General features: G+C 53.3%; 9 protein-coding genes and 1 non-coding gene across 10 annotated transcripts; 5 read left to right on the top strand and 5 right to left on the bottom strand.

Annotated features, from left to right (window-relative positions):
• Positions 1 to 70: 70 nt before the first annotated feature.
• NCU05558 (3-ketoacyl-CoA thiolase) lies at positions 71 to 1,955 on the top strand. Its single transcript, XM_955427.2, has one exon. The coding sequence runs from the start codon at positions 525 to 527 to the stop codon at positions 1,785 to 1,787; it is 1,263 nt and encodes a 420-aa protein (XP_960520.1). The 5' UTR covers positions 71 to 524; the 3' UTR covers positions 1,788 to 1,955.
• Positions 1,956 to 2,371: 416 nt separating this feature from the next.
• Positions 2,372 to 5,561, bottom strand: NCU05557 (hypothetical protein; the record flags this gene model as incomplete). Its single annotated transcript, XM_955426.1, has 3 exons — positions 2,372 to 3,571; positions 3,654 to 5,275; positions 5,327 to 5,561. The coding sequence occupies 3 exons, from the start codon at positions 5,559 to 5,561 to the stop codon at positions 2,372 to 2,374; spliced, it is 3,057 nt and encodes a 1,018-aa protein (XP_960519.1).
• Positions 5,562 to 6,772: 1,211 nt separating this feature from the next.
• Positions 6,773 to 7,857, bottom strand: NCU14174. Its single transcript, XR_897963.1, has 2 exons — positions 7,473 to 7,857; positions 6,773 to 7,408 (listed from the first exon to the last, which is right to left on the bottom strand). It is a non-coding gene; the product is annotated as a ncrg103 (non-coding RNA).
• A 324-nt stretch (positions 7,858 to 8,181) lies between these two features.
• NCU05556 (hypothetical protein) lies at positions 8,182 to 9,075 on the top strand (the record flags this gene model as incomplete). Its single annotated transcript, XM_955425.1, has 4 exons — positions 8,182 to 8,233; positions 8,445 to 8,568; positions 8,828 to 8,859; positions 8,978 to 9,075. 4 exons carry the CDS (start codon positions 8,182 to 8,184, stop codon positions 9,073 to 9,075), a joined length of 306 nt encoding a protein of 101 aa, XP_960518.1.
• Positions 9,076 to 9,748: 673 nt separating this feature from the next.
• On the top strand, positions 9,749 to 13,414 carry NCU05555 (hypothetical protein). Its single transcript, XM_955424.3, has 4 exons — positions 9,749 to 10,198; positions 10,312 to 10,645; positions 10,710 to 11,608; positions 11,696 to 13,414. The coding sequence occupies exons 2-4, from the start codon at positions 10,555 to 10,557 to the stop codon at positions 13,244 to 13,246; spliced, it is 2,541 nt and encodes an 846-aa protein (XP_960517.3). The 5' UTR covers positions 9,749 to 10,198; positions 10,312 to 10,554; the 3' UTR covers positions 13,247 to 13,414.
• A 513-nt stretch (positions 13,415 to 13,927) lies between these two features.
• Positions 13,928 to 17,227, top strand: un-25 (unknown-25). The gene is made up of 6 exons (XM_955423.3): positions 13,928 to 14,082; positions 14,186 to 14,219; positions 14,318 to 14,364; positions 14,448 to 14,545; positions 14,614 to 14,674; positions 14,748 to 17,227. The coding sequence occupies exons 1-6, from the start codon at positions 14,080 to 14,082 to the stop codon at positions 15,147 to 15,149; spliced, it is 645 nt and encodes a 214-aa protein (XP_960516.1). The 5' UTR covers positions 13,928 to 14,079; the 3' UTR covers positions 15,150 to 17,227.
• Positions 15,534 to 17,956, bottom strand: NCU05553 (hypothetical protein). Its single transcript, XM_955422.3, has 5 exons — positions 17,774 to 17,956; positions 17,538 to 17,669; positions 17,362 to 17,481; positions 17,165 to 17,308; positions 15,534 to 17,108 (listed from the first exon to the last, which is right to left on the bottom strand). The coding sequence occupies exons 1-5, from the start codon at positions 17,892 to 17,894 to the stop codon at positions 15,598 to 15,600; spliced, it is 2,028 nt and encodes a 675-aa protein (XP_960515.3). The 5' UTR covers positions 17,895 to 17,956; the 3' UTR covers positions 15,534 to 15,597.
• A 399-nt stretch (positions 17,957 to 18,355) lies between these two features.
• On the bottom strand, positions 18,356 to 20,329 carry NCU05552 (hypothetical protein). Its single transcript, XM_955421.3, has 2 exons — positions 19,148 to 20,329; positions 18,356 to 19,080 (listed from the first exon to the last, which is right to left on the bottom strand). Exons 1-2 carry the CDS (start codon positions 20,150 to 20,152, stop codon positions 18,754 to 18,756), a joined length of 1,332 nt encoding a protein of 443 aa, XP_960514.2. The 5' UTR covers positions 20,153 to 20,329; the 3' UTR covers positions 18,356 to 18,753.
• A 271-nt stretch (positions 20,330 to 20,600) lies between these two features.
• Positions 20,601 to 22,428, top strand: NCU05551 (hypothetical protein). The gene is made up of 2 exons (XM_955420.2): positions 20,601 to 21,129; positions 21,253 to 22,428. The coding sequence occupies exons 1-2, from the start codon at positions 20,814 to 20,816 to the stop codon at positions 21,834 to 21,836; spliced, it is 900 nt and encodes a 299-aa protein (XP_960513.2). The 5' UTR covers positions 20,601 to 20,813; the 3' UTR covers positions 21,837 to 22,428.
• Positions 22,429 to 22,534: 106 nt separating this feature from the next.
• NCU05550 (hypothetical protein) lies at positions 22,535 to 25,110 on the bottom strand. Its single transcript, XM_955419.2, has 2 exons — positions 24,467 to 25,110; positions 22,535 to 24,298 (listed from the first exon to the last, which is right to left on the bottom strand). The coding sequence occupies exons 1-2, from the start codon at positions 24,572 to 24,574 to the stop codon at positions 23,171 to 23,173; spliced, it is 1,236 nt and encodes a 411-aa protein (XP_960512.2). The 5' UTR covers positions 24,575 to 25,110; the 3' UTR covers positions 22,535 to 23,170.
• Between the last annotated feature and the right edge of the window lie 1,464 nt (positions 25,111 to 26,574).

Raw genomic sequence — 26,574 nt, forward strand, 5'->3', positions numbered from 1 at the left:
TGCCGCCGCTGAACCCCCCAAGGTCCCTTTGACCCCACTGCCGGGCGTGTCATCTCCACTGGAGTTCCCCATTTTCCCCATGATTCCTCCATTCCCGACCTTGGAACCCGGCGTGTAAGAGGGCCTCGAGGGTGACAACCTCTCCCACCGTGCTCCGTTCGGTTGTCCAGCGCGACGGGCGGGCAACGGGTCGCTCTCCGATCTCGTCCTTGTTAATCCGGCGGTGTTCGGATGCTCGGTTCTTCCTTTCCTTTTATCCTAACAGTTTTCCCGTCGTTCTGTTGTTACTCATCTTCTCTTCTCTGCTTCGAAGTCTTTGCTCGCCAGTCTTTGCATTGTTTCGTGATACCCTCAGTTTTGTCTCATCTACATACCTATACCCGGTAACTAGTGTAGCGTATTAGCTAGCCGTCTTCACCCTTAACAAAGCACAGCACACGAACAGCAACTGAAACGGGTGCGCCTTACCAAGCAAATCACCAACGACAAGTCAACTAAACCCGCCAACCACCAAATCAATCACAATGGGCGTCCTACCAAAAGGCCTCTCCTCCGTCCTAGCCAAAGCGCCCACTGACGTCGTCATCCTCTCCTCTCTCCGCACCCCCATCACCCGCTCCTACAAGGGTCACCTCAAGGATGCCTACCCGGAAGAGCTCCTCTCCGTCGTCCTGCGCGCCACCCTCGACAAAGTTCCTGAGCTCAACCCATCCAAAATCGAAGACGTCGCCGTCGGCGTCGTCCTCTCCGAGCTTGGCGGCTCCAAAGCCGCCCGCATGGCCCTGAACCACGTCGGCTTTGACTCTTCGTCTACCTCTCTCTACACCGTCAACCGCGCCTGCTCCTCCTCACTGCAAGCCATCGCCTCCATCGCGGCCTCGATCCGCACCGAGGCTATCGATGTCGGCATCGGCGCCGGCATGGAGAGCATGACGCGCAACTACGGCTCGCGCGCGATCCCGACTTCGTACTGGCCTGCTCTCAAGGAGAGCCCTGTCAAGGACGCGCGGGACTGCGTCATGCCCATGGGTTTGACTTCGGAAAACGTCGCGAGCCGGTATGGTGTCTCGCGCGAGGACCAGGATGCGTTTGCCGTCAAGTCGCACCAGTTGGCTGCGCAGGCGCGCGCTGAGGGCCGGTTCAAGGAGGAAATCGTTCCGGTGACGACGCAGTATCAGGAGGTCGACAAGGCCGGGAACAAGGTGGGCGAACCGCAAACGGTCACGGTCACGGAGGACGACGGCATCAGGCCGACGGCGTCGCTGGAGGGCATGGCGAAGCTGAAGCCTGCTTTCAAGCCGGACGGCGCCAGCACGGCGGGTAATTCGAGCCAGGTCAGCGATGGTGCGGCGGCGACGCTGTTGATGAGGAGGAGCACGGCCACGGCGTTGGGATTGGGAGACCGCATTATCGGCAAGTTTGTGGCTGCCAACACGGTGGGGTGCAAGCCGGATGAGATGGGCATCGGCCCCGCGGTGGCTATCCCCAAGTTGTTGGGCCAGCTGGGGTTGGAGAACAAGGACGTCGATAGGTGGGAGATCAACGAGGCTTTTGCCAGTCAGGCGATCTACTGCTTGAGGGAGCTGGGGCTTGAGGAGGCTTGGAAGGATGGTAAGGTTAACCCGGATGGTGGTGCGATTGCTTTGGGTCACCCCTTGGGCGCCACTGGTGCGAGAATGGTGAGCACTCTGTTGCATGGTCTCGGAAGGACGGGTGGTGAGGTGGGTGTGGTCAGCATGTGTGTTGGTACTGGCATGGGCATGGCTGGTGTCTTTGTTAGGGAGTAAGTTTGGCATTGTGTAGAGACTCGTATATATGCTGGTGCGTCTTTTATGCATGGTAATGATGGTATCGACAGGTAGATCCATTTCGGAAGCTGAGCCATATCAGTAGATGTGTATTTCTGAGGTCGGTTGCTCCTAGGCAAAGTCCCCACGAAACGAGCTTAAGAACACTGTGAATCCCTTCCTCAGCGGTTTCATTCATGTCATGGAATTTATTGTATCTACTTGCATCTCGCAAATATGTCTTTGGTGCGCAAGGCTAAGAGTAAAAGCCAGGCAGCATCATATCCTGGGGTATCATATCCTCCCCCTCCCTTCCGTCTATGTCCCACGTCATACTCCCAGAATATTTCCCGAACAAACATCATGCCCCGTTGCATAGATGAGTCGAGTTCCAACCTACTTCAATCCTACCTTTGGGGCTCCCGTCGCTGAAGCCTGACTTCAGCCGCAGCCAGGTACCGAATTGAATGCATCCAAATCAGCCAGATGCCAACTAAACCCAGAAACCTCAAGAGAATTTTCAACCCCAGCATGTCCTGACAGTCATTCCAGATTCCTCTTCTTTGTCTACCAAGTCTTCTTTCTCAGTCTGAGTCGACATCTTCCTCCTTGACCAGCAATTTATCCTCCTCTGCGTGACCATCCAGATATCTATCAATCAATTCGCCGTCGCAATTCTCCTCCGCTTCGTTCTCGACGTGACCCAGACTTCCCAGGCTAAAACTCTTCGGAATCTCGCTCTGCTTCAACCAACTTGCCCTTGTCCCCTGCTTCTGGTCTGAATCATCAGCGTCGATCATGGGAATATCATCCGTACATCCATCCCATGAAGAGAACCACTCATAGAGCATGGCTCTGATACTTTCCTGCAGCACAATTTTCTGCTTCCTCGATTCCTCGGAGCTGCCGACTTCGCCTTCCTCGCTCTCCAAGCCTCCCATGCTATCATCATCACCCTGTTCCTTTTCATACTCGACGATGTTGTCCATGATGAGATCGACCTGCTCCCTCAACTTTCTGGAGCCTGTGATCCAAATCGCTTCCAGTCTCATGGGAAACTTATTAATTTCATCTGACACTTCCTTCTTCATCTTCATCACTGCATCCTTATAGGTCTTGTCTGCCTTGGTCTCTGCAAACTTGACTAGGACCTGGTGTCGATTCTTCATACTTCCCTTCCCCTTCAGCTTTGGACCTGCTGCCTTCTTGAACGTCGGTTTCCATTTGCCTTTCAGATCCGCAGCTAGCTCCTTGTGCAGACCGTCCGAGTTCACAGCCACATCATCCAGTGCTTTCACGACAAGGTCCTTGACTTCTTCTTTGATAGATTTCAGAACGGAAGTCTTGGTGGCAAGATACTTTCTTTGGCGCGGAAAAGTCCTACTGAGGATGCCAATGATCTTATTGACACGGTAATCCCATCGGTCATCGATACCGGCGCGAGCGGGAACCTCAAGACTGGGCAGCTGTTTGTGTAGTAAGGATACCCACTGCGAAACGATTTGGTTTCTGAAGGTGTTTGCAAGGCCATCCATCCAGTCGTAGATTAGGCGCTGACCCTTGGCTCGACTGAGAAAACAGCCACCACCGGCTTTAATGATAGCGAAAAAGGTGGCGTAGGCAAGTTTGGCGTGAGGATTGGCGCCTTGGGGATCTTTATAGATCCAATTTTTGACCTGCTCAATACATTTCTCAACGCAGATACCCAGGGCTTGATTGGTGTTCTTGAGAGGGTTGCAGCCGGCGACCTTGTCAGAGAGATCGACCCCAAAGGCTTTGAGTTTCTGTGAGTGCGAATGAAGGAATAGGAGGTTAGTAACAATCGTGCAACACACCGTGACTCTTGGAACCCAATTACTAACTCACCTTTTCCAGAAGCTTGAACTCTGTGTTGAGGTATTTTTCCTGCACCTCCTCCGGCGTCATGTGCAGCTTGATCTTTTCGCACTCTTGGTCGGACCATGTTCGGAGACTATTATAGAGGCCAACGAGTCTGTGGAGGAGCGCCTTCATATGGCGCTCCCTCGGTGGGATCGTGGCTTCGTACAACCAACTCTTGAGAGCTGGAATGCCTGTGTAGGCCTCGTCTGGAAATCCGTACAGTGGGTCTTCTTGCGGCGCATATGGGTTATTTCCAATTCTTTTCCGAAGCGGCCAATATGCCCTGACGCTAATGGGGAAGATCTTGGGCGGGCAATAAGGAGCGTGTACGCCAGGGCAATTCTTCATGAAGACTGCATGCTTCCCCTTTAAGTAGTTATTGATATCCTTTTTTAAAAGGGCGCTGCGAGACTGGACCGCCGCGAATATTTGGCCCCAATGAAATTCTTTCTTCTGCCGTTGAAGGTCGCTTCGCACTTTTAGATGGCTTCGCTCCTTATTCCTCATGTCTCTCAACTCAGCGCGTAGGGTTCTCTGTTCCGCTTTGCTTATTTTCTTGTTCACCTGCAAGGTGCCGTACAGTTCTTGCAATTTCGGCATGATGTTCCTCACTGCGGCGGTCTCTTCCGTAATTTTTTCGTCCAACTCGGCCATCATTTTGATGTCATTCTGCCTGTGTTGATTTCGTGCTGTCGTCTCCCAGTCGATGCCATCATCGGCCTTGGACAACACGATACAGTATCCGCGGTCATCAAGTTTGCCGCTCATCCGCATGTTTATCTCTTGGTTTTCCGTCATAAGGTCGACGGCTGTTTTCTCGCCGGCCGCTCGAACGGAGGGTGTGACAACGATGGTCACGGTAAGCCTATTGTAGAAATTCTTTGCCACGGCCGCTCGACTCTCGACAATCTCTCCGAGACCCGGCAGATCAACAAGTACGATCCCACCCCGAAGAATGTCTGATTTGACGTAAACTTTGACGTGATCAATCAACGGCCAGACGGCCATATCTCTAGTCTCGCGGCCAGCTCTTCCTGATATACTTGTGGTTGTGGCATCCAAGTATGGCTTGATCGCTGGCGCAAAAGTTGCAAGGTCGGGTGAGTTGATCCTTTTGGTTGTACTAAGGAGCTTCACGGCCGGATCATCTTTTTTCAGCAGATCCTGCGTGGACATGCCCTCCAACTCAGTCAAATTGTGACCCCAGACAGGTCCAATCTTCTCGGCAGTCGCATTGATTCTTTCAATAATCTCACCGAGATCACTGCTGTCAGGACTATCCTTGTCGTCATCATCCTCAAACTCTCCTCTTCCGTTCAGCAGTTCGTTCCGCAGCTTGACGTCTTCGAAGAACCTGTTCAGCTCATGCTTAACGTCCAAGTGTTTGCGGAACGTGATCTCTGCACGGAAGGCCTTTTTAGGATCATCGCAGTAGTTATAGGCGACCTGGCAAATTGCAGCTGTGGCAACTAGTGCGTCGTTGGGGGGCAGCAAGTCCTTGAATCCGAGAAGAGCATTGAGTAATGACGTCTTTCCTGCTCCAGTCTTTCCCTGTACGCCGACAAGAATTTCCAATTGCCTGTGCTCCTCCTTGATTTCATCTTCATCTGGTCAGCCATGCCCGTATCGTATGGTTATTCGTGGCCCGAGGTACTCACCTGCTTCTTTGATCCACTGATCAAGTTTCTCCCTCCCGAATGCCTCCGAATCAGCGTCAATATCTCCATCGTCACCAAGTTCTTGAGCTGCGCGCTCAATAAGCTCAGCGAGCCTCGAAGAGTACTTTAGTCCTGCATCTAGGCAGTCCTCGAGCATGGGCATGCGGACTTGTGGCGGGAGGACATTCAGTGCGTTGATCTTGCCATTTGGATCTGTTGTATCGGCTGATTGCATTTTGGTCAGGATATCGGCGTTGGATGCGCGGCGCTGGCTGAAGGATGAGGGAAGACTGAATATGACTCAGAAAATGGCAGAGCAAAATAAGCTCCCCTCCCTGGCTCACTTTGTCTGGCAGGAGTCCTTCGTGTACGTGATAAGTGAGGGCAGTGCTCTAGTGAAGTGATATGTCGTGGAGTAGGAGGAAGAGAACGTGGAAGAAAAGGATGAGGAATGAAAGTCGAGATTCATATAGCCCGCGGAAAGGGAAGCAGAATAAGGTGTTTCGGGCAGACGAGAGGTGCAGGTGAGGATTGGGGAGAAAGAAAGAGAGGGTAGAGAGGAGAAGAAGAGAGGTCAAGATATAGACCGCAAAAGTGATAAGGAGAAACTCGGTCGATACAAATTGGTGGTTGGGATGAACGCGCATGTCGCCAAAGTCCAGCATCGAGGTCAGGCGTAAGAACTTCGGACGAGACGGAGGATCAAATATGGGATGCTTGATAGCACGTTTTCGGATTACTCCATGGGGTTTCGGTCGATTGACTGTGCTTCGGCAGACAAGAGCACAGTGGCGATGTTGGAAGTCAATTGCTTCCTTTATATCTGGGTGATCCATCAGAATGAGATTCCATCATTCTGCTGTCTAAACAAGAGTCACTTGTAAGGTCGGCTCCAAGACAGGAATCGCAAAGGTCGAGAGAGACGCATACGCTGTACAAACGTATGGACGGCGGCTTCAAGCTGCGCTGCAGAGATCGTGGAGTTATGGCCATCGCGAGAGAGCCGTCTCAGGCTGGTGGCAGACTTGCAGCAGGGGAAACCGGATGAAAGATGAAACGTTCACGTTGCAGAGAAGCTAAGATAGAATGGCACCGTCAGCGACGAACAGTGGTAATTGAATCTCGGATGAAATATACTGGCCGTCTCACCAAGTGTCCATCAACATCCCTCCGTCGACGTCAAGCTCATAGTGATATGTGTTTGATAGATCGATGACACTGCACATGTTATGCAAACGAGGGTTTTTTTTTTTAAATTTTTTTGTTTTTTTTTATTTATTTTTTTTTCCCTCGCCTTTTGGTGGAAAGTGATGATCGGTTGATTGGAAAGAGAAATCTTGACGAGTGTCGTGCGCTTCTCCAAAAGCTTTTGTGCCCTTACAATCAACAGTGCATCGCGCCTTCCTGCTGTTGGAACACAAACCATCACACTAGCCTAAGCACCAGACAAATGTTCAGATGTTAAGGTAATGTTACGATTCCCATACTATTACGTACAGGATAGAATACACAAATTCCAACAATGCGTCGCAATGCTGCCCAAACCCCCCCAGATGTCATCGTAACTGACTTGCTGGTAAGAAACAAACGGGCTGAAACCAACCGACCGCACACCTCCGACCGCCGCCTGTTCTCCCCCAAAGCAATGCATGGTTGTGTGAAAGCCAAAAAAATCAATGGAAACCACCTCTCAAGTAGTCGAAGTGAAGTTCGTTCCGCCGGGTATCAAATTCAACTTGTGTCGTCAAATATAGTCGTACAGTCCCGTTACAAAAAGAGGATGAAATGAATGCCGTTAGGGCATGATGGCTGAGTGGAGGTTGTAGCGAGTAACTGAGTAATCGCAAGTAGGGACAGTGATGTATGTAGGTTCATGCCGATGGGATGTATCGATGTTTGTCTCTTGGATCGGCCCAGTGAAGGTGCTCGAAAGGAGTGGATGCGATGGAGCTTAGATGCAGGAGGAGCACTGGTGGTGGGCGCAGTGGCAGCAGGAGTTGCTGATGACGAGCATGGTCTTGCACTGGCAGCAGCGAGGGGCCATGGAGGGAACGAGGACGACGGGGGTCTTGACTTCCATTTCTACGGAAAGCATATGTGAGCGGTTGTTTCTGGCTGGGGTCATGTACTCCATGTATTGACTTACTGAATGGGTGAAAAGGGCAGTAGATTTGTATTGTGGTTAAAGTGTTGTTCTGGTTTGGTAGTACCAGGCAGCTGGATTGCAAATTTGGAGTTTTACTTTTTGGTGATGGAGAGAAAAGGGTGCTCAAGAACAAAGACGTTCAACACAATGGAGGTGGTGGGAGAGGGATATATAGACGTGGAAGGCTGCGCTTTCGTCCGGTATCAGTGGCAAACGTTGACTGAAAGTAAACTGTAACAAAAAAAGAAAATGACGAATCAAAGAAAAGATGGGATTTCCTATCAGTCTCTCGGACGCCGCATCTCGGAGCTTCATGCCTTGCCAAGCTTATGTAGCTTACCACCTTAACCAGCAAAAACCTTGGTGGAGATCCTCCAGAGTCCCCCCCGCCGCCTATGTATCATGATGGTGGGTGTGAAGCCTCCGGATCGGGAAAAAGCCCTCGAATACGGGAGAAATAGGAAACAAATCGCATGCTTGGGCTGGCCACAGATGGACTTGCACAGTTAGTGTACACTGCCGCTCGTCACGGCTTCCCGCAGCGAGCTGGGCAGATGTGTGGGCAGATGGTGGGATGTGGTGCGAAACCGGGAAGATCCCCCCCATATTTTCGAGACAATTGGTGCTTCTTGGCCTTGGGGGAGGGGGGGGGGGGGGGGGGGGGGGCTCATGTCGAGGACGGAAGCCAAGTAAACGCCAAAGTTACAATATGCAACCACCATCTGCAAGTGGGCCACAAGTGTGCTGCATCACTGCCCTTGGTGCGTTAGTGTTTGGTTGGGGGGTGCAGTGATCGGAGCCTTCCCCGCAATTCTTAAAGCCGGACTGGGGTGTTTTGACGCTCGGAACGGCTGGGAGAGCTGGGTCTACTGTGTACATTACATACTGGGGAGAATTGGGACGACCAAAGAAGATGGAGGACTCTCGCTTGTTTGCAAGATGTCCAATGAGCGCATGCGATGAGCTATGCAGATTTGATAAACGCTTATTTTCAGAAAGAGGCGTGGGGAAAGGGTGTGAGGGTCCTCAGGACAGTCCAGTGCCAGATCCAGGCGAGCCAGGGTATTTACCGCGAGGCGCCGGTGGCTGAAGGACGGTAAGACGGGGTTTTGCAGAACACAACGTCTCAAAGAGCGTGGAACCGGGGTTGTCCGTCAGTCGATTTTCGGGCGCTTCTTTGTCCTCAACTGCCCATCCAACTGCCATATCAACCCACCATCCCATCGATAACTTTTGGGCATAGGCTGGTGGTGCTAGGTAGAGTAGGTGGTGCTCGTTGGTGGTAATGATGGTGTACCACACGCACGCGTTGGTAGAAAATAAAGAGAATGGCGCCGTCGTCATCGCGCATAAAGTGGATTCCACGGGAACGAAGAGGCCAAGACAGGTAGGACCACGACTCCGAGGATGGAAACTTTCGGGGAGGCAACATTCGGCGTCTACGTAGGTAGTGCGTGGTGTCTTTGGAGCGAAACGGAGCACATGCCCAACTACTTACCAAACAGATCCGCATATAACCTCTGCGTGTTGTCGTTGTGTTGACCACGTGTATGACGATCAGGATTATCCCGTGTACGAGTGTAGTGCTGCTGCTGTAGTGTAGTCCATAAATCCTGCCAACAACTGCTACGACTTTTCTCATGTATTTGTCTTGTTGGCAGCGAACAGAAGTCGTCGAACGCCGAGTTGGCTGGAATCCACTGAATCAGGGCAGTGGTGGTTTGCCAAGATGCATCGTTTTTGGCTTACATCGTCAAGCGCCAATGACCTTGGCCAAGCCAACCCTGACTTTTGAGGCTTAGATGCGCCAAAAGACCAAAAAAAATGTCCACAAAGGGCGAATCCATAGCTAGACATGGTTCAATGGGCGTCTAGGCTGGTCCATGGGAAGCATACCTACCTTTGAAGGCCACTTTGGGTCACGATACATCCAGTCAGGTTGGTGAGCGAAGAACAAAGGAAGTAAAATGTTTGAAATCGGATTCAAAACACACAAAGTTTCGTCATCATGGAGAAAAAATGGCCCGTCTACGGCGTCGCGCAAAACCTAGCACAAAGCCGTGGGGAAAACGGGACCACCTGCCACATGGATTGGATGCTTGCGGGGAACATCAAAAGTGGAGAAGTCTTGCATATGCCCCACATGGCGGGGTGCACGACCCTTCACTCCATCAGTCCCATTTCCTTCCTTCAGTGGCACAGACTCCCTTTCTCTTTTCGCTGTGGATTGCTCCAGTCCGGGCAAAGCTTAAACATCTCGCTTCAGGGCGTCACCATTCAGCCTCATGGACGTCCTGCTGCCTGCCAACGACATGGAAGACCTGGGACCGATGCGTGCCCCTAGGCAGGCATCTTTCCAGCGTGTTTGCCAGGCCTTCCACTTTGCCGGGCTGCCGACGCCAAGGGGTCCCGGTCATCGGCGTTGGACTCAGCCAGTCTCTGACTCTCATCGCAACCGAACAAAGAAAGCCGATTGGCTCTTGTGCTGCGACACGCTCGAGGCAACACAGCAGCAACATGCAAATCGGTATTCACTGCCACTGATTCGGTCATTGGCCAATTCCTCATTTTGCAATTGTTTTGCCCACCAAAACCCATAAAAACCAGCTTCGATTGGAATATGCGCTGTGTCGCCAAGCGCTGGGCGATTTTCAAAGCCGCCTCTTCTCCGGATTGCGGCCCTCACTGGTCCCGGCTCTATGGGTCATCCTCGGTCTTTTCTCCGGGTGAGTAAACGGACGAATAACGGAAGACCCTCTCGAACCTCGGCCATGAGCCGTATCGTTCTCCACACATTCTAGTTCGGTCCATAGTACACTACACTAATTTCTCACAAAAGGCAAACGCGTCGAGGGATGAACTTGTTTGCTTGATGAGTTGGCTGCCTCTTTACGTCTTGAGCAGATAGCGGCTGTGCCTTTATAAACGCTATCTTGTATCAGACAAAGCATCACATCATGTTTGTTGGTCTGAGCTGCATCTGATCATATGGACAATAAGGTGGTGATTCATACAGCAGGACCAACGAACCTTGCGTCAGCGGTTGAAGGAACAGCAGAGCAACTTCCTTATATTTCGGTGCATGCACTTGTGGACTGGCATCTTCTGCCTTGAAACAACATCTGCAACGGCAACACCATCACATCGTCACATTTATCTCGAGGGTAGAAACCGTACGTACCAACCTGGACATACACCTTCAATACCGGCAGTGTGGTTCTTATCAGTTGTACACAGATAGCTGTCCAGTCACATCGGCGCTCTGCCGTCAGCTCGGCCCCCAACGACCTGCAGCCTTTCGGATATCTTCCGAAACACCTTGTCGCCTATCAAACTTCTCAAACAAACCTAACCCATCCAATCCATCCAACATGACCGCCCCGATCACCATCCCCATAGTATCCGCACCATCACCCTCACACTCAACCTCGCCAAGCTCCAGCTCAGAAATTCGACCCGTCGCCCCTAAGCTTGAAATTCACCCCCTCCCTTCTCACACTTCCGGCCTCCTCCTCCGCGTGATTCCCCCTCGGTCTCCCCCTAATCTTCCAGACCCAAACTTCCACCATGTCCCCTGCGACATCGTCCTCGCCATCGATGTCTCAGGCAGCATGTCTGCCGACGCCCCGGTGCCCACCACCGCTTCTGCCGACTACACAAACGAACAGCCCGAGCACAACGGCCTCTCAGTCCTAGACCTAGTCAAGCACGCAGCCCGCACTATCGTTTCCACGCTCAACTCCTCGGACCGTCTAGGCATCGTCACTTTTTCCACCGAAGCCAAAGTCCTGCAACCCTTGATGCCCATGACAGCGCTCAACAAGAAGAAAACAGAAAGAAATCTGGGCGGGATGCAACCATTTAGCGCGACGAATCTGTGGGGAGGGATAGTGGAGGGTTTGAAGCTTTTTGACGGACAAAGTGGCAGGATGCCGGCCCTGATGGTCCTGACGGATGGCATGCCAAATCACATGTGTCCGGCGCAGGGGTACGTGGCGAAGCTGAGGGCGATGGAAACGTTGCCGGCGGCGATTCACACGTTTGGATTTGGGTATAGTCTGAGAAGTGGGTTGTTGAAGAGCGTGGCGGAGATTGGAGGAGGTGGTTATTCGTTCATTCCGGATGCGGGGATGATTGTAGGTGTTTCCCTTTCTTTCTTCCTTTGGTCATGGAGGATGGTTGGTGACCTGTTCTGGAGAGTGAATTGCTGACTGTGAAACTAGGGAACCGTGTTTGTTCACTCGGTTGCGAACCTCCAGTCAACGTTCGCGAATAATGTGGTTTTACGCCTTACCTATCCCAAGTATCTGGGTCTTGAGGAGACAACGGGAGAATCGGTGGACAAAGTAGAGTCTGTCCAGCTCGAGAAGGGGGATGTTGACCCCGACTCATCGATGCAACTCACCCTCAACCTCAGCACCCTTCAATACGGCCAATCCCGCGACATCTTCCTCCGTTACGACAGCAAGGCCCAGGAAGCCATTGCCGACGGTTTTGACTTTGAGTCCCCTCCCTCCGTGCTCGCCACGCTCGACTACCAACACTTCACCAACATCACCAACACCGTTGTTTCAGAGTGTAATGACATTTTCCGACCAAATCCCCAAGTCAAGCAGCTGACCCCCGCGCAAACCGCCTACCACATCTCCCGCTCCGCCCTCATCTCCTTCCTCTTCTCCCTTTACACCCTTCGCCCCGATCGCGAACACCAACCGCGCTTCTTCAAGGACAGCTTTGCCACCTCCCTGCAAACCTTCCTTTCCACCCTAACCGCCGCCCAACCCGCCTTCGCCTCCGATCCACACTGCCGCTCGCTAGTCCAAGACCTTATCGGTAGCACGTCCGCCATCAACGACGCCAACCAAGACGGCCAAGTCGCCCTGGCCCTGACCAGCGAGGACTTTTACAACCGCTGGGGCATCCACTACCTACTTTCTCTTGCGGACGCGCACGCCAGGCAGGTGTGCAACAGCTTCAAGGACCCTGGCCCGCTGATGTACGGCGCGGAGAGCCCGCTGTTCGTTAGATGTCGAGATCGGCTGGATGCGGCGTTTGATTCGCTGCCGGCGCCGAAGCCGAGTAGGACCACGGGGTTCCAGGGCGAAATTAGTATGCGGGCGTATAATAACAGTGGAAATCCTTGCTTTGCTGGGGAGACGAATGTGAGGGTTGGTGTTGCTGTTGCTGAAGATGTGGCTGCGGATAGCGATCAGTTGGTGACAAAGGAGATCGAGATCAGTAAGCTGCGGAGGGGAATGATGGTGCAGACGCCAAAGGGATTCAGGAAGGTAAGAGCTGTTCTGAAGACGCCTGTTTGCGAGGAGAGAATGTGCTTGGTTATGGCTAGGGATGACGAGGCAAGACAACTGCTGGTTACGCCGTGGCATCCTGTTTCGCTTGATGGGAAGGACTGGGCATTCCCGACGGATGTTGCGCTGGGCGACTACGTCAGTTATACCGGGGATATTTACTCGGTCCTGCTGTCAGCTGATTCGGATGTGGACGCCCATGCCATCATGGTCGAGGGCGTGTGGGCAGTCACGTTAGGCCATGGGCTGACGGGAACGGGAGAAGGTGTTGTGACAGCTGCAGAAGATTTGAGGACGCATCGCTTCTTTGGTGACTACAAGCTTGTCCTTAGGAGCCTGGAGCGGTTGCAGAGCAGCCCTGATGGGTTGATTTTGGGTGAAGGTGTGGATAGAGATTTACAAACTGGTCTGGTAAAAGGGTTTAGGGGCAAGACATCGGTACATGTCGACCACCATGATGATTGATGAGATGTCAGATAGAGATCATGGTGGATCAGAGCTGAACAGCGATGATGGGCTGTTGGCATCGACCGATGGAAGCTGATGGGTCCGTAACTGGAGTAAAGAAAGGGAATGGGAAAGTCAAATTATAACATAAATAGCTAGATTATAGAGGGATGATAAACAAAAGAGAAGCATCCAATCAAAGGCTGCGGAGTCTTCGACACCTTGGTGACTGAGTGTCTCGTCGGATGTGAAAATTGCATCGAGTTGAACCCTTTTGAGAACCTTTGTGACTTATACGTCTTCCATGCAATGACGTCGCACGATTGTGCACTAGAAGCTGTTCTGCATCGATGCGATGCAAAGTCTCGAGTTCCCTCTTGACGGCAGTTTCATAGGAGTTGCAAACATGAAGTTTCAAAGGAACCAATCGGCCAGCGCCGACTGCTCTCGCTGCGAGTTGTTGACCACGATAAACGCTGTGAATGTTGTTTTATTTACCACTGTCGCGGCACCTTTCACGAACGTCGAGGACGTTTTGTAGGCAAAGACGAGCTCGACCAGACTGAGGCATCGCTGCCAATTGAAAAGTGGGGCTTATGGTTGTGTGCGCACAGGATGGCAGCCGCCCGGCGGCTGACACAGGCTGGATTCTGCCCAAGCGAGGGCGAGTCTGCCCCACCGGCAGGCCGGTCGAATCACCAATCCCCACCGCCCTCCATAGGGTTTTCAAGCCCTGCCAAAAATTTGGCCAGCGACTCCTCCGTGCCGTGTTGACCTCGAAATTGCATCTGCCTTTACTGACCGGCGGCACCTCTTCGACAATCAAGAGCGCTTGATCCACAACCGTCACAATGGTGAGTACCGAATTGCTGCTGGACGATTGCGACAGCAGACGTCCTGTTATTTTTACGATGGGAAGCCAGTATGACTGACCGCGACTTTTTTCGGTGTAAATAGGCGATCAAGCACAACCAGCAGATTCCCAACAACCGTGAGCATCCCCATCCCGAACGACGACAGCCCGACAATGACGACGATGACGACTTTTGACCCCGAAAACAACGACATGGACTGACTCGAATTTTTCAGACTTCCGCAAGGATTGGCAGAGGCGCGTCAGGTGCCACTTCGACCAGGTTCGTTAAAACCACACACGGAACGGGGGAGGACGATACTGCGAGCTGGGAACTCTGATTCTGACGGATGGGAAAACAAATAGGCTGGCAAGAAGGCTTCCCGCCGTGTCGCTCGCCAGGCCAAGGCTGCTGCTCTTGCCCCTCGCCCGGTTGACAAGCTCCGCCCCATTGTCCGGTGCCCGTTAGTACAACCTTGCATTCCGACGATATTCGAAGAGAGCGTGGAGATCTGACAGCAGCTGTGTGCAGCACCATCAAGTACAACCGCCGCACCCGCCTCGGCCGTGGTTTCTCCCTCGCTGAGCTCAAGGTACGATTGATCCGAGAGAACCCTGAGAGATGGGGAATGCAGCGCGGCTCTCTGACACGGATACAAACTATAGGCTGCCGGTATCCCCAAGCTTGTTGCTCCCACCATCGGTATCTCGGTTGACCCCCGCCGCGCCAACCTCTCCGAGGAGTCCCTTGCCGCCAATGTCGAGCGCCTGAAGGCCTACCAGGCCCGCCTCGTCGTCTTCCCCCGCAAGTCCAACAAGCCCAAGAAGGCCGATACCCCCAAGGACCAGCAGACCGGCGAGTTCGTCAAGAGCGTCGAGGCCGTTTTCGGCGTCGAGCGCCCCATCGCCTCTGGCTTCAAGGAGATCCCCAAGTCCGAGCTCCCCTCCAACATCGAGGGTGGTGCTTTCCGCGCTCTCCGCAAGGCTCGCTCCGACGCCAAGCTCATTGGTGTCCGCGAGAAGCGCGCCAAGGACAAGGCTGCTGCCGAGGCCGAGAAGAGCAAGTAAATTGCTCCTCTTGGACGGGGTGGTTGAAGCGGCATCTCTGTGGCGGTGTTTGGCTGGTCTGGTCTCGGTTATGCTTTTCCTTGTCACCTGGGCGAGGACCACCATGTTGGACATCCTCGACCAAGGGCCGTGTAGTTCCGGGGGATTTCACGTCACTTTTTAAAGCGGGACACGGTTCAATTACTACACGCATCATAGGGATTTGCTAGAGCAGCGCACAATGAATGGACAACGGAAAAAGCATGATTCTTGACCAACTTCAATAGGTCCTTGTTTTTGGGTGATACCAATCGGGGAGTTCATACGGATTGCAACAAAAATGCCTGAGTTCTTGTTTAGTTTTGGATCACGCCCTGTCTCACTTGTCTGCTGAATCGTTGACTTCCCTAGTGTGAAGATGCAGTCCATCATTATTTGCTAACATTAGTGTTACTGACGCTCTCTCAATCTAGTTTCCCTTTCTGTCCTCCTGCAACAACCCAGTTCCTTTCTTCAAGATTTCCTCAAACACATCCTTCCTCGGCCCCTTGAGCTCCTTCGAGTGATTCCTCAGAATCTCCGCAACCAACACCAATCCGTTCTCACGGTCTTTAGCCGTAGCAGCAGCCGATGGCTTGGTCTCAGCCTGTTGAGGGTTGAGGTTCAGCCCTTCCATGATGGACGTTACCTCAGCTGGCTTATCCTCCTTCTTCTCATCCTTGATTTCTTCAATCCTTCCACTATCACCGCTCTCGCCCTCCAAACCAGCAGCAACCTCCTCACTTCCCGTAACCGCCACGGCCAATTTTTTGACCGCCTCCGTCCCCTCGTTCAACACCCTCAACACAACACTGGCCCCTCCATCCGTCGACCGCGCAAGCAACGCCAGCACAAACAACACCTCCGACCTCAAAGCCGGGTACTTCCCCTGCGCAAGCAGATGCGTCAGGTGCCTCGCAATCAACGGGCCATGCACCTCATAAAACTCTTCGCGAGTTGTGCCCCAGTCTTTCTCATCCAGAACTTCGACCTTGTCCTCTCCCTCCTGGGCAGTAGTAGTAGCCTGCAATGCCCTGACCACACTCATCACCCCCCTCGCCGTCTCGATCTTGGTCGGCTCCAGATCCGATCTCGCGCCAAGCGTCATCAGTAAGTGGAAGTAACTCTTGACCTCTTCCTTTTCCGTATGCTTGAAGTCCGCAGCCAAGGGCTTGCACAGCTTGGCGACGTTGGCGGGAGCATTCACCAACAACAGCCTCGCAAGCGAAACAGCAGCGAATTGCACCTGTGGCTGCACCGCCGTCTTGATCCACGCGCCCGCAAGCAAATCCGGCAGGAAGGCTTCGCCTATCGGGATCTTGTTGCCCTGCGGGATGGCCAGGTTCTTGGCGAAGGAAAGAATGGCGTGCAACAGCTGCGGGGTGGCGGGGACGGCGGTGTTGGAAGGGTCGAGCGCTTGCGCGAGGAGGGAAGCCAGGTGGGTGTGCACGTGGAAATCAGGGTCCGCGACGAGGGCGGTGCTGGCTTCGTCGGAGCGAGACAAGTTGCCGAGACATAGGCAGGCGGCGGTGCGGAGGTGTTGGTTTGCGAATTCGGCGGAGGATAGCCAGAGGAGGAACTTGCGGGACACGGGGCTGGAGGAGATCGGGTAGAGCTCGGCGAAGGATGGGTGCGCGGACAGGTCAGCTAGCAAAGTGACAAAGGTCGTGCAGACGGTCTTGAGCTGGTCGAGGTCGTCCAGGTCAGGTTCGGGTAAGTTCTCATACGAGAAGCACGCGTTGTAGAAGGCTTGTTGGAGGTGGAGGATGTTGGAGGCTGAAGAGAGGAAGGCGGGTTGGAGGGATTCGTAAGTTAGGTAGGCGAGGGCGACGGTGCAGAAGCCGTTGAAAAGCTCGAGGGAGGGAAGGCCGGAGGGGGAGCCGCCGGCGAGAGCGAGGAAGACGGCGGGGGTGGAGGGGTCGGCAAGTTCGGGTTCGGGTTCTGGCGGAGTTTGTTAGTTACAAAGGGAGATGTGAATATCAAATGGTTATGCGTACTCTGAGACACCAGTAACTCGAAGATGTTGTTGATGAGATGGAGAACTTGGTCGTGATCTCCTCCCGGCTGAAGGGAACCCTCTTGCAACAGAGCTACAAGAGCTTTGCTTAGCCCTGCTTCACACACCTGAAGTTGTGCCGGCTCTAGAGTAGGATTAGCTGAAGCTTCGTTTTTCCAGTGTTCGAGGGCGCCGTACCATAATCAACAATGACGTTGTATAAAACGGGCAACAACAAAGGAAGAAGAGACCTGTCGTTCAAAAGGCGAATGACAGTACGAAGTTGACCAGACTCAACCAACTTGGCTCTGTTTTCATCTGTGGTATGTTTAGCTTAGGTCCGTTTTGTCCATGGCTGCATACAGAATTCTTACCGCAATCGGCACATCCATTTCCAAGCACACGCAAACATTGGCGCTTCAAGCTCAGGTCCAGCTCTTCTGTTGGTAAGACTTTCAAGACAAAGTCTAGGATGCCGGACTCTCTGAGAGGATTTCGTAAACTGGCTGATTGATGAGTTGAATAGTTAGCTACTCATCTTTCCAGGTTACCTTTTCCGTCTGAGTTCTTTAACGATCTGATACGTCCACCGAATAAAGGGGAAACTCACGATCTCTGACGCCATCACCGATTCTTTCCAGAAGACCGGCCAGTGTGTCGAGCGGTTTATCTCCGCCATTCCAAGCGGCCTCAAGCTGGCTCAACAAATTCTTATCGAGTGTGAAAGCCATTCTGTCTTCTTATTTCCGTCGCAGTATCTGCCGATGAATAAAAAAAATGGTTGCGAACAAGCGGTGATGTTTGGGAGACAAAGGAGAGGAGGTTGAAGTGAGAGCTCCAAACAATAAGGTGAGTGGGGCTCCAAAGTGGGGAGGTCAACAAGGTACCTACAGCTGTTACTAGGGTGAGGTATCAAGCTAGTTGCAACAACTCCCTCCGTACCGCGGAATGACTGGTTCAACAACAGTCAGTGTCTCTCTTGTTCCGTCTATCATCGTGGCTTTGATCTCTTCCTGGGTATTTTCTCAACTGGTGATAAGTACCTTATGATTGATTGCAGCTTGAAGTCCGGTTGTGGTGCTGGCTGGTGACATACCTTGCAAGTCCTGCGCTAACACGGGAATGGGTTGATAGCTCCTCTTGTCAATTCCACAGGACTTGGCATCTGGTTATCAGTATTGATTTCACAAGACTGCGAACACAGTGGGTATGATGTCAGGCACAGAGAAACAGTACAAGAATTCTAGCTCTTGAGCGTAGACCATCTGATAGCCCGAAACTTCACGTTGAACACATGGCTCGCGCATCCTCCCATATTCAGGGGTAACAATCAAAGCAGCGCAAAACGACAAGAGGGTATACAACAAAAAAAAGACACCCGTATATGCTACATGCCACATTATACACTTTACCGGTACACAGCAGTAGCCACTGCGACCGAGTAGGGAGACGGCTACACGTCCATCTTGTGGGCGCATAGATAGTATACACATGGCCGGCGCCGCATCGATCCCGGCCAGGATCATCTGTAACCATCGCCAGACCCACACCTGCTGCGCTCACTTGACTGCCAACCACAGAAACCACTCCTTACTGCTTGCTACCGAGCCACTTGAGCTCGACGTACTTGCCGTGGTTACCCGTACCCAAAACAGGAAGCTCACGCTTCTGGAGCTCCTTCTGGATGACCTTCCAGCGACCAACCATCCTCTCCTTGTCTACAGGCGTGACTCTCCTGGGGTACACCTTGACGTTCGGGAGCTCGGGCAAGATGCTGCTCTGCTCGATCTGCTCAGCAAGCTTCTTGGGCTTGGGAGGGGTGACGAGGGCATCCATAAAGTTGGCGACAGTCTGGATGCTGGTAAGTTTGCCGTCGGAGAGGATGTGACCGGTCATTTTCTGGATGCGCTTGGCAGCCTATATCGAATGAAAAGCTTCTGTTAGCTAACTTGTCATGGATGATAGAATTTGGAACTAGACGTACGTAGAACTTGACGACAGGGTCCCGGATGATAGCCTCCTTCCAGTCGTTGTTCCAAGACTTGCGGAGCTCGACGGCCTCATCAACGGTCAACTTGACCAGGGAACCCTCCTCGCTTTTTAAACGATAGCCGAGCTTCTTGCCCTCCTCGAGCAACTGCTTGGCCTGCTCCTTCTCGCCGAGAGAACGTAGCCTGTTGATCTCCTCCTGCCACTCGCGCTGGTAATAGGTCTTTTCCGCCGCGTTCCGCATGAGAATCCAGACCTTCTGCAAGTCGCTTTCGTTCTTGAGCGACAGCTCACCGTTCTCCCCACGGCACATCTCCACGGAGACAGTCCTCTGCCAGTGATCACCGTTGCCGATAATGGACGCCATATCCGCAGGGTTCTTGGGGTTGGCGCCGAACTTCTTCAGAGCCAAACCCTCGGCGAGCGCCCTCCTCAGAATGACCTTCAACAGCCTGGGGTCTGTGATCTTCTCTTGCGGGGCAAAGCCCTGGTATTCGAACTGCTTCCCGCCATCCCTGAAATGCTCCGGTTTGCTCCACCAGTCGGACATGCCACCGATCTCTTGCAGCCCCGCGCCGGACGTGGCGGGCTCATAGTTGGGGTCTCTGATCTTCTCTGGGGCGTCGGCTCGCGTGGGTTGTCCTGGAAGAACGAGGTTGACCTGCCTCTGGGTTTCGAAGAATCCTCCTTTCCTCTTTCTCTGTTGTTCAACGGTCTCGGTGGACTCGGTCGCAGTTTCGGCGGCGGCGGCGGCTACCGGCGCTTCGGGAGTAGTCTCGGTAACAGTCGAGGCGCATCGGCGTTGTGTCTGGACGGTGTTTTGCCAGACGCGGTTACGAGTGGCGGAGGTTTGTGTCGAGAAGCTGCATGACTGGCAGATGGAAGAGGAGTCGGCAGCGGCCCTCAGGGTGCGAAGGGGAGCGGCCGATGTGGAAGCGACAGACGACGAAGAGCTGCACAGGGCAGAGGCCGTAGACGGTATCCTCGGAATGCGGCGCATGGCTGGTGTGTTGAGGTTGCAACTTGCGACAACGGCAAGGTGCAATGGGCGGGGGCCTGTATGGAATGTCCGGGGGGGTGGTGACCGGGTTGGCGATTGCGTTCGCGGGTGCGGACGGGGCGACAATAATCGGGCAACGAGCGGGCGACTCGAGGCGCGACGGATGGAGTCTTTGCCGGTCAAAAAAATCGAGCCCCGTTCTGCCCGTCCATCGGCCCAGTTGCCGGCCCAGACACACCCCGGTCGGCCAGCCGGGGCGGGTGCTTGGCACTGTGGCAGCCACTGAACAGCCTCCAATTGCACGCAGAGTGTTCCCCTCCAGCTGTTGACGGTTCCAGTCGAGCTTCCGACCCCGCGATTGGAATTCAGCCACATCTACTGGTGGCTGAGTGAGAAGCTAGCGGCCGGGTAGCTCGTAGCGGTTCGCAAGCTTCCAGCCAAAAAATCTCTTGAATTGGATGATCGGATGGGCTCCCGGCAACGTCTACAAACTCCATATCTCCCTACCTCGCCATCCTAAAAAGTGTTAGAGTCCCCCCCTCCCCCCCCGAGAGCCCCATCTCGTCCTTCAACCTCGTCCGGACCCGATTACTCGACCTCGACGCCGACTACATACCTGCCCAAACCGGACATCCTGTAAATATACTCCAAAGCCGATTCAATGGCGCCCCCGTCGAACCCCCGCAGCGTCTCGGACGCGACACGCTTCACGCCCACGACCCCCCATGCCAGCTCCAAGTCTGCGGATCCCCGGCTCAACACCTACAAGGGCTCGTCAACATGTCCCAAGGAACCCAAGATGCCCGGCACACCCAAGTTCGTCGAGACACCAGAGCAAAGGGTTGCGCGGTTAAGAGCTGCGCACTTGAAGGCGAAGCAGGCGCAGGTTTCGCGAATGGACCGGATCATCGACGGCAGCAGACGCTTCTTCGACTCGGCTCACAAGGTCACCGTCTTGGGGTTGATTGGTTTCACAGGTTAGTGCAGTCCAGTCTGGCCCCCCTCTCTCTTGTCGCGTCTCCCACCACTTTCCCGCGAGCAACCCGGTACCTGGTTCCGGGCCATGAGATCCAAGAACGAGACACTAACATACGTCATAGTGATGGCCGGCTTGGTAACTGCCTACACCGCCGCCGACATGATTATCTACAACAAGAACCGCAAGGCCGAGTTCATCGAGGCGCAGAAGAAGATGGAGGCCGATTCGCTCGAGGCAGCCCGCCTGGCCTACATTACCGGCAAGGCGACCGAGGAGCAGACTGCGCTGGTGGAGGAGTACCTGGAGGCTGAGCGCGAGGCCGGCCGTCCGAAGCCCTCCATCTTCTCCAAGCTCCCCAGCGTCATCGGCGCCCCGACTCCCATTACGAACGAGACGACAGAGCAAACGACAACGAGCGTATCAGAGGCCGCGGCGTGGCCCGCGGCGACAACACCGAAGGCGACCGAACAGCAGCAGCCTGCAGCGGCGGAGGAAAAGTCTGGGCTATGGGGCTGGCTTACCGGCTCGCTGAAGAAGGAGGATGTTGCTGCGGGTGCGGGACAGCAAGCCCCCACGTTGGTCGGCGCTGTGAAGCAGGAGACGAGCGCCCTCAAGGAGAAGGCGCAAGCGGCGTTTGAGAAGGAGAAGGAGAACCAGAGGAAGGGTGGCCCCCTTGACAAGGTGGGCCTGCCTGAGCAGAAGTGAGCGAGCTAAAGCAAACCGAGGAAAAGATGAATAGTCCATTCTCCGGGGCAGGCGATCTGAAGATGCGGTGGTCTTTCATGACTGTAAGGGACAAAGGTGGGGAGTGAGGACATCAAGCCGATTTGCTCATGATGATCATCTCCTGGGAACGCATCCTACAAGCAGGCTTGGTCGCTTGTGACCTGGCGATCTTTGGCGTTGCTATGTCTCAAATGTGGTCACCAGAAAACTAACCAAGCATTCGATGAGGGTAAACATATTTTTGGGCGGGTGGCGTGGGCGACGGAATCACACAGCAACCTTTGTAGAGCTTGGCTGCTCCTGGGAGATCGCCATGACAGAGCGTCGCGAGACCTGTAGTACGCATATCATGCGTACAGAGCACGGTTTTAACAACACGACAAGAAGTGTTGATGAATGATAGGAGAACGGGCTAGGATATGTGCTCGACAAAGAGCCCCTTACCCCCATGTACCATAGTGTAGAAAGGAGTTATTGCATAAATCGGCGCATAGAAGATGGATTACGTATATACATGTAAGAGACAACATAGTCGTAGAAGTATTCGAAAATGTATTGGATGTTTTGTATGCCTCACATTTAGTAGAATCTCCATCACGTTGAGTCAGGCATTATAGACAACGGGTCAGATCTGTACAGCCTGGACTCAACACTGGCACGAAACGTTCAATGATTAGGTAGACTTCACATATTATATTATTCGTCAATCATTGTTATCTGCGTAATGCAATTAGTCGAGCTAGTAAACTTAAATTTGGGTAACTATGATCAGTCACCATCTCATAATCATCTCTGCTTTCTTCCCCATGCGCTGTGTCTCATCCCGGTTGTGGGAATCAACTTGGTATATAAACGACCGTGTGATGTTTGTAAATGTCAATGACGACTCCCGCCTTCCCCTAAAAGGCCCCGAACTCCGAAGGGCAACCAAGTGAAAGCAAAAGAGATATATGTAATAGGGTTTGGCTTTTTTCTTCTTTTCCCCCCCAACGCTGTGTCCTTAATACTCCTCCGGACCAGGTAAGACGTGGTGCAATGCCGTTGCATTGCCACGGCGGTTCGAAGTCCTGATATGGTCGTAGTAGAGCAGCCAAACTCAGGGCACTCGATTTCTGAGACCCCCTGGAGACATAGCTCCGTCTCCGACCCTATCAATCCTCTCCTTTCTCATCCCAGGTCCTCCGGAGCCACCCCACAAGGTACTCTTCTCCAAGCTTCGACGAAGCTCCCCCACTGCTCTCCTCCTCTCCCACCCAGAAGAATTGAATGAAGATGTGAAGAGAAGATCAGCTGATCATTCGCCTACCGCCATCCTACGACACGATAATATGGTTGAAATGTCCTGGGACTTTCAACCGGCACTTCTCGCAGTCATCCCGATACCCTATGCTGAACGACCTCTTCATGCCCGGCTGGTTGGCCATTGTCCACGAGCTGACCGTGTGTTTAGAGCGCTGATGGCCCCTTTTGTTAGGGGGTGACGTGGTTTTGGGCGATGTCTGTGGGGATCCCATGTCTATCTCGACACCATCGAAACTACCATGACTATGACCATGACTATGGCCGTGGCTTTGGTATTCTCCCTGGGGAATAGGTGTCGGCTCGCGGGGCCCCATTTGGCTGTTAAGAGAAGAGTTGCGTAACGGCATGGCGGAGAGGAGTGGATGGCTGTGGGTTAGTTGATCGAGGCTGCTGAGGCGTTGGCGGGGGAACTGGTTTTGCTGGTCGTTGCAGTGGTCGTGGTCATGGTGATGTTGATGGCCGGCGTGGTACGACTCGAGAATCATCCGCGGACTTTCCCCCATGCCACTGTCCTCCATGTCCCCTCCTACCTCACTAATAGGAGAAGGGAGTCGACGGTTCTGCACCATGCTCCAGTCCTCCATCACCTGTGCGGTAGCTGCGGCGCCGTCGAGAGAACGAGGAACGCTTTCGTGGCCTAGTAGCGAGACGGATGGCTCGTGGTGCTGCTGTGTAGGCGGAGGGACCCCATATGAACCCCGGTGGTCCATGGTGATGTTACCCGCCGCTCCCCCCCAGTGCTTACCCCGGCCTTGCTCGGCGAAGCTGCAATGAATGGGCGTCGGGATACGCTCACTGATGCTGGGTTCAGGCGCCAAGTGGTCTGGTTGAAAGTTGCCTGGTTGGAGGTACTGCTGCTGCTGGTGCTGTTGCTGCAGTTCTGGATGTCTCGGTTCCGGTTCGCAGTCCATCATTTCCATGTCCATGCTGTCCGGGCTGTAATTTGACGGTAGCTCCGGCTCGGCCGCCCATACGTGCTGCTCTGTGACCGCAGGGTCATTATGATCTGAGATGTCCGGCGCCCCATAGTACTGGTAGCCCGAGACGACGGGCTGTGGGTCCTCTTGCGGAAAACTCGGTGTGGACATCCATCTTTTGGCAGTGGGTGATGTCCGAACAGGCAATATTTGTTGGCGTTTCTGGAGCGGGTGTTAGCATCCTAAGTATCGAAGGCAGATGATATGACGGTCTCGGATAAAGGGAAGGTGGACAGCAAAAGTCGGGCGAGGTGAGGCGGGGCAGTTATATAGAAGAATATGGACGTCGGGTGAGAAGACCCTTGACCGAAGCGAAAGAAAGCGGCTTACAGTTCGGTGCTCAGAGAAGCCTGATACCCCTCCCATTGCGGCGTCTGCATAATCGTCCTCCCGCGATCTCTTTCGAGGGCCTGTGGCCCATGCATGAGGAGCCATCATGTCGTCCAACCTGGGTGTGCGCAACACGAAGCGGTGCGTAGGCGGTACCCAATATTGGCAGTCTGCAAGGGAATCAATCGGGCTGTTACGGTGTAGAAACAAGCAAGGGTTGGAAGAGTGCAAGCTTCTTCTTATTATAAGTACAGCCCGGCTGGAAGGTTGGTGTTTGTGGGGAGAAGACTCTGGGGAGCTGACTGGGACTGAAAGAATGCTGAGCGCTGTGTGTATGTGTGTGTGTGTGTTGGCCGTGGTGGTGTTATCAATCTTTGTAATGCCGAGATGGATGTCACGGTATCGGCATGTCTTACGAAGACCACAACTTCAAACCGCCTGACGAACTGAAAGAGAGACCGGAAGATGCCCGAATTGCCCAGCTCACTCAGCACCTCACTCCTTGCTTGCCCGTTGGACTGTTCGATATGATAGGCAGACGCCGCTTGAATGGTGAATAGGAGACCGCCTTCTCGCAGGGAGACCAATGGAAAGGGCGTTGCGACAGCGACAGCGGAGGTGAGGGGGGGGCTGAATTGTTCCGTCAGTTCCCAAAAGAGCACCACCTATGGGGAAGGCTTTGCCCACTTGGTTGCCATTTGGGGTCCCAAACTGGGGAGTGGGCTTGTCACCGACCGACCGACCGTCCCTCCAAGCCGCTCTTCGTTCCTTCCCGTGCGGAGACAACGCTGTCTAGGATCTTTTTTAGTCTGGTCTTGGTCTCTGACTTGGATGCCGCGATCGACAACTTTCACGTTGCAAATCTTGAACGTATCCGAGAAAGCAGAAAGAGGTGACCGCTGATACACGGGATTCACTGTTTCAGAAACACCAGAAAAGTTCGTAGAGGTAGTCGCTGAAATTCAAGACAATGGAATGTGCCGTGGTGGCGGGGTGCAAGTAAAAAAAAAAAAACTGAGGTCGGCGCCGTTTACCCCCTGGCTTTGATAAACACCGAAGCTATGAGATAAAAGAGGCCAGAGTTTGCAGGGTCCGGGAAGGTAAATATCAGTGCCCGTAAAACATTCAATGGTCTCGACCCTCTCTTTCACCACCAGGACAGAATCTAATGGACACTTTCACCCGATAAAACACCAATGTATGGTGGAAGAGACTGGCAAGTGTGCGCCGGCAGGCATCTACGTCAGTCACTGCAAGGGTGTCGAGAAAGACATCTGTTGTGGACTTGGTGCAGGAGAAGAACAGCAACTGAGACATTGCCTGCGAGGCACAAGAATCTGAGGTGTAATTACTAATCTGTTAACTTTTCCATTGGCGTAGGTATACGGTACAAGTATTACAACAGAACACTTCTTGTGTTGTGACTGGCAATGGTGAGCTGACAATTCCATGGTTGGGTATTTTCAGAGTTGTTTACCATGTGAACAAGCCCGCCGCCATTCTGAAGAGTTTCCGCCCTAGTCAAGGACAAATAAACGGAGACTCCAGAGCACGACGTCAACGGCAGATTGACAAGATGGCCACTAGTTCTTAGGGCTGTAAACACCTACTGGGTACTAGGTATGATTGACCAATGTAACCAATGAGAAGAAGGTAGCATGAGGAATCAAGACCGTCTTGGTGTTTACAGCGATGTCATGGTTTCGGTGATCTGATCTGGTCTAGCTGCAGTCCATGTTATTTTGTCCTGGACAACTTAAGTTAGTACTAGCGTCTTTACTGAGAAATGTGGGGAAGACCCTTTCAGCCCCTCGCCTTTGTTGAGAAGAACAAGATCACGGCACATATGCACGCCGTGCAGCCACTGTAAGTGGTCCAATGGTCCTTTCAAGTCTTCAGTCCGTTCTTCGTCGTCGTGGCGAAGATGTCGGGTGGTTTTTTTAAACAAAGCGAACAATACCTCTAGAGCAGCGACCTGAAAAGTTTCAGCCCTATGCCACCAAACGAGCCCGGTCGAGACGCATGATAAATGACTCTTCAATTCTAGGGTGGCCTCAGAAATCCAAATGTTACAGACCCTCCGGTCAATCTTGAATTGTTTCCCTGTT

The sequence above is a fragment of the Neurospora crassa genome, linkage group VI (genome assembly GCF_000182925.2).
Source record: "Neurospora crassa OR74A linkage group VI, whole genome shotgun sequence".
NCBI lineage: Eukaryota > Fungi > Ascomycota > Sordariomycetes > Sordariales > Sordariaceae > Neurospora > Neurospora crassa.

Excerpts from the sequence above, each read along its gene's own strand:
- NCU05558 (XM_955427.2), top strand. The coding sequence starts at position 525 with ATGGGCGTCCTACCAAAAGGCCTCTCCTCCGTCCTAGCCAAAGCGCCC.
- NCU05553 (XM_955422.3), bottom strand. The coding sequence starts at position 17,894 with ATGGCTTTCACACTCGATAAGAATTTGTTGAGCCAGCTTGAGGCCGCT. Across the intron at positions 17,670-17,773 it reads CGGTGATGGCGTCAGAGATC|CCAGTTTACGAAATCCTCTC; the intron begins GTGAGTTTCCCC and ends CTCATCAATCAG. Across the intron at positions 17,109-17,164 it reads CGAGTTACTGGTGTCTCAGA|AACCCGAACCCGAACTTGCC; the intron begins GTACGCATAACC and ends AAACTCCGCCAG.
- NCU05551 (XM_955420.2), top strand. The coding sequence starts at position 20,814 with ATGGCGCCCCCGTCGAACCCCCGCAGCGTCTCGGACGCGACACGCTTC. Across the intron at positions 21,130-21,252 it reads GGGGTTGATTGGTTTCACAG|TGATGGCCGGCTTGGTAACT; the intron begins GTTAGTGCAGTC and ends CATACGTCATAG.
- NCU05550 (XM_955419.2), bottom strand. The coding sequence starts at position 24,574 with ATGATGGCTCCTCATGCATGGGCCACAGGCCCTCGAAAGAGATCGCGG. Across the intron at positions 24,299-24,466 it reads GCTTCTCTGAGCACCGAACT|AAACGCCAACAAATATTGCC; the intron begins GTAAGCCGCTTT and ends CACCCGCTCCAG.
- un-25 (XM_955423.3), top strand. Across the intron at positions 14,220-14,317 it reads CCAGCAGATTCCCAACAACC|ACTTCCGCAAGGATTGGCAG; the intron begins GTGAGCATCCCC and ends CGAATTTTTCAG. Across the intron at positions 14,546-14,613 it reads CGCCCCATTGTCCGGTGCCC|CACCATCAAGTACAACCGCC; the intron begins GTTAGTACAACC and ends AGCTGTGTGCAG.
- NCU05552 (XM_955421.3), bottom strand. The coding sequence starts at position 20,152 with ATGCGCCGCATTCCGAGGATACCGTCTACGGCCTCTGCCCTGTGCAGC. Across the intron at positions 19,081-19,147 it reads ACCCTGTCGTCAAGTTCTAC|GCTGCCAAGCGCATCCAGAA; the intron begins GTACGTCTAGTT and ends CATTCGATATAG.
- NCU05555 (XM_955424.3), top strand. The coding sequence starts at position 10,555 with ATGCACTTGTGGACTGGCATCTTCTGCCTTGAAACAACATCTGCAACG. Across the intron at positions 10,646-10,709 it reads TTATCTCGAGGGTAGAAACC|ATAGCTGTCCAGTCACATCG; the intron begins GTACGTACCAAC and ends AGTTGTACACAG. Across the intron at positions 11,609-11,695 it reads TTCCGGATGCGGGGATGATT|GGAACCGTGTTTGTTCACTC; the intron begins GTAGGTGTTTCC and ends CTGTGAAACTAG.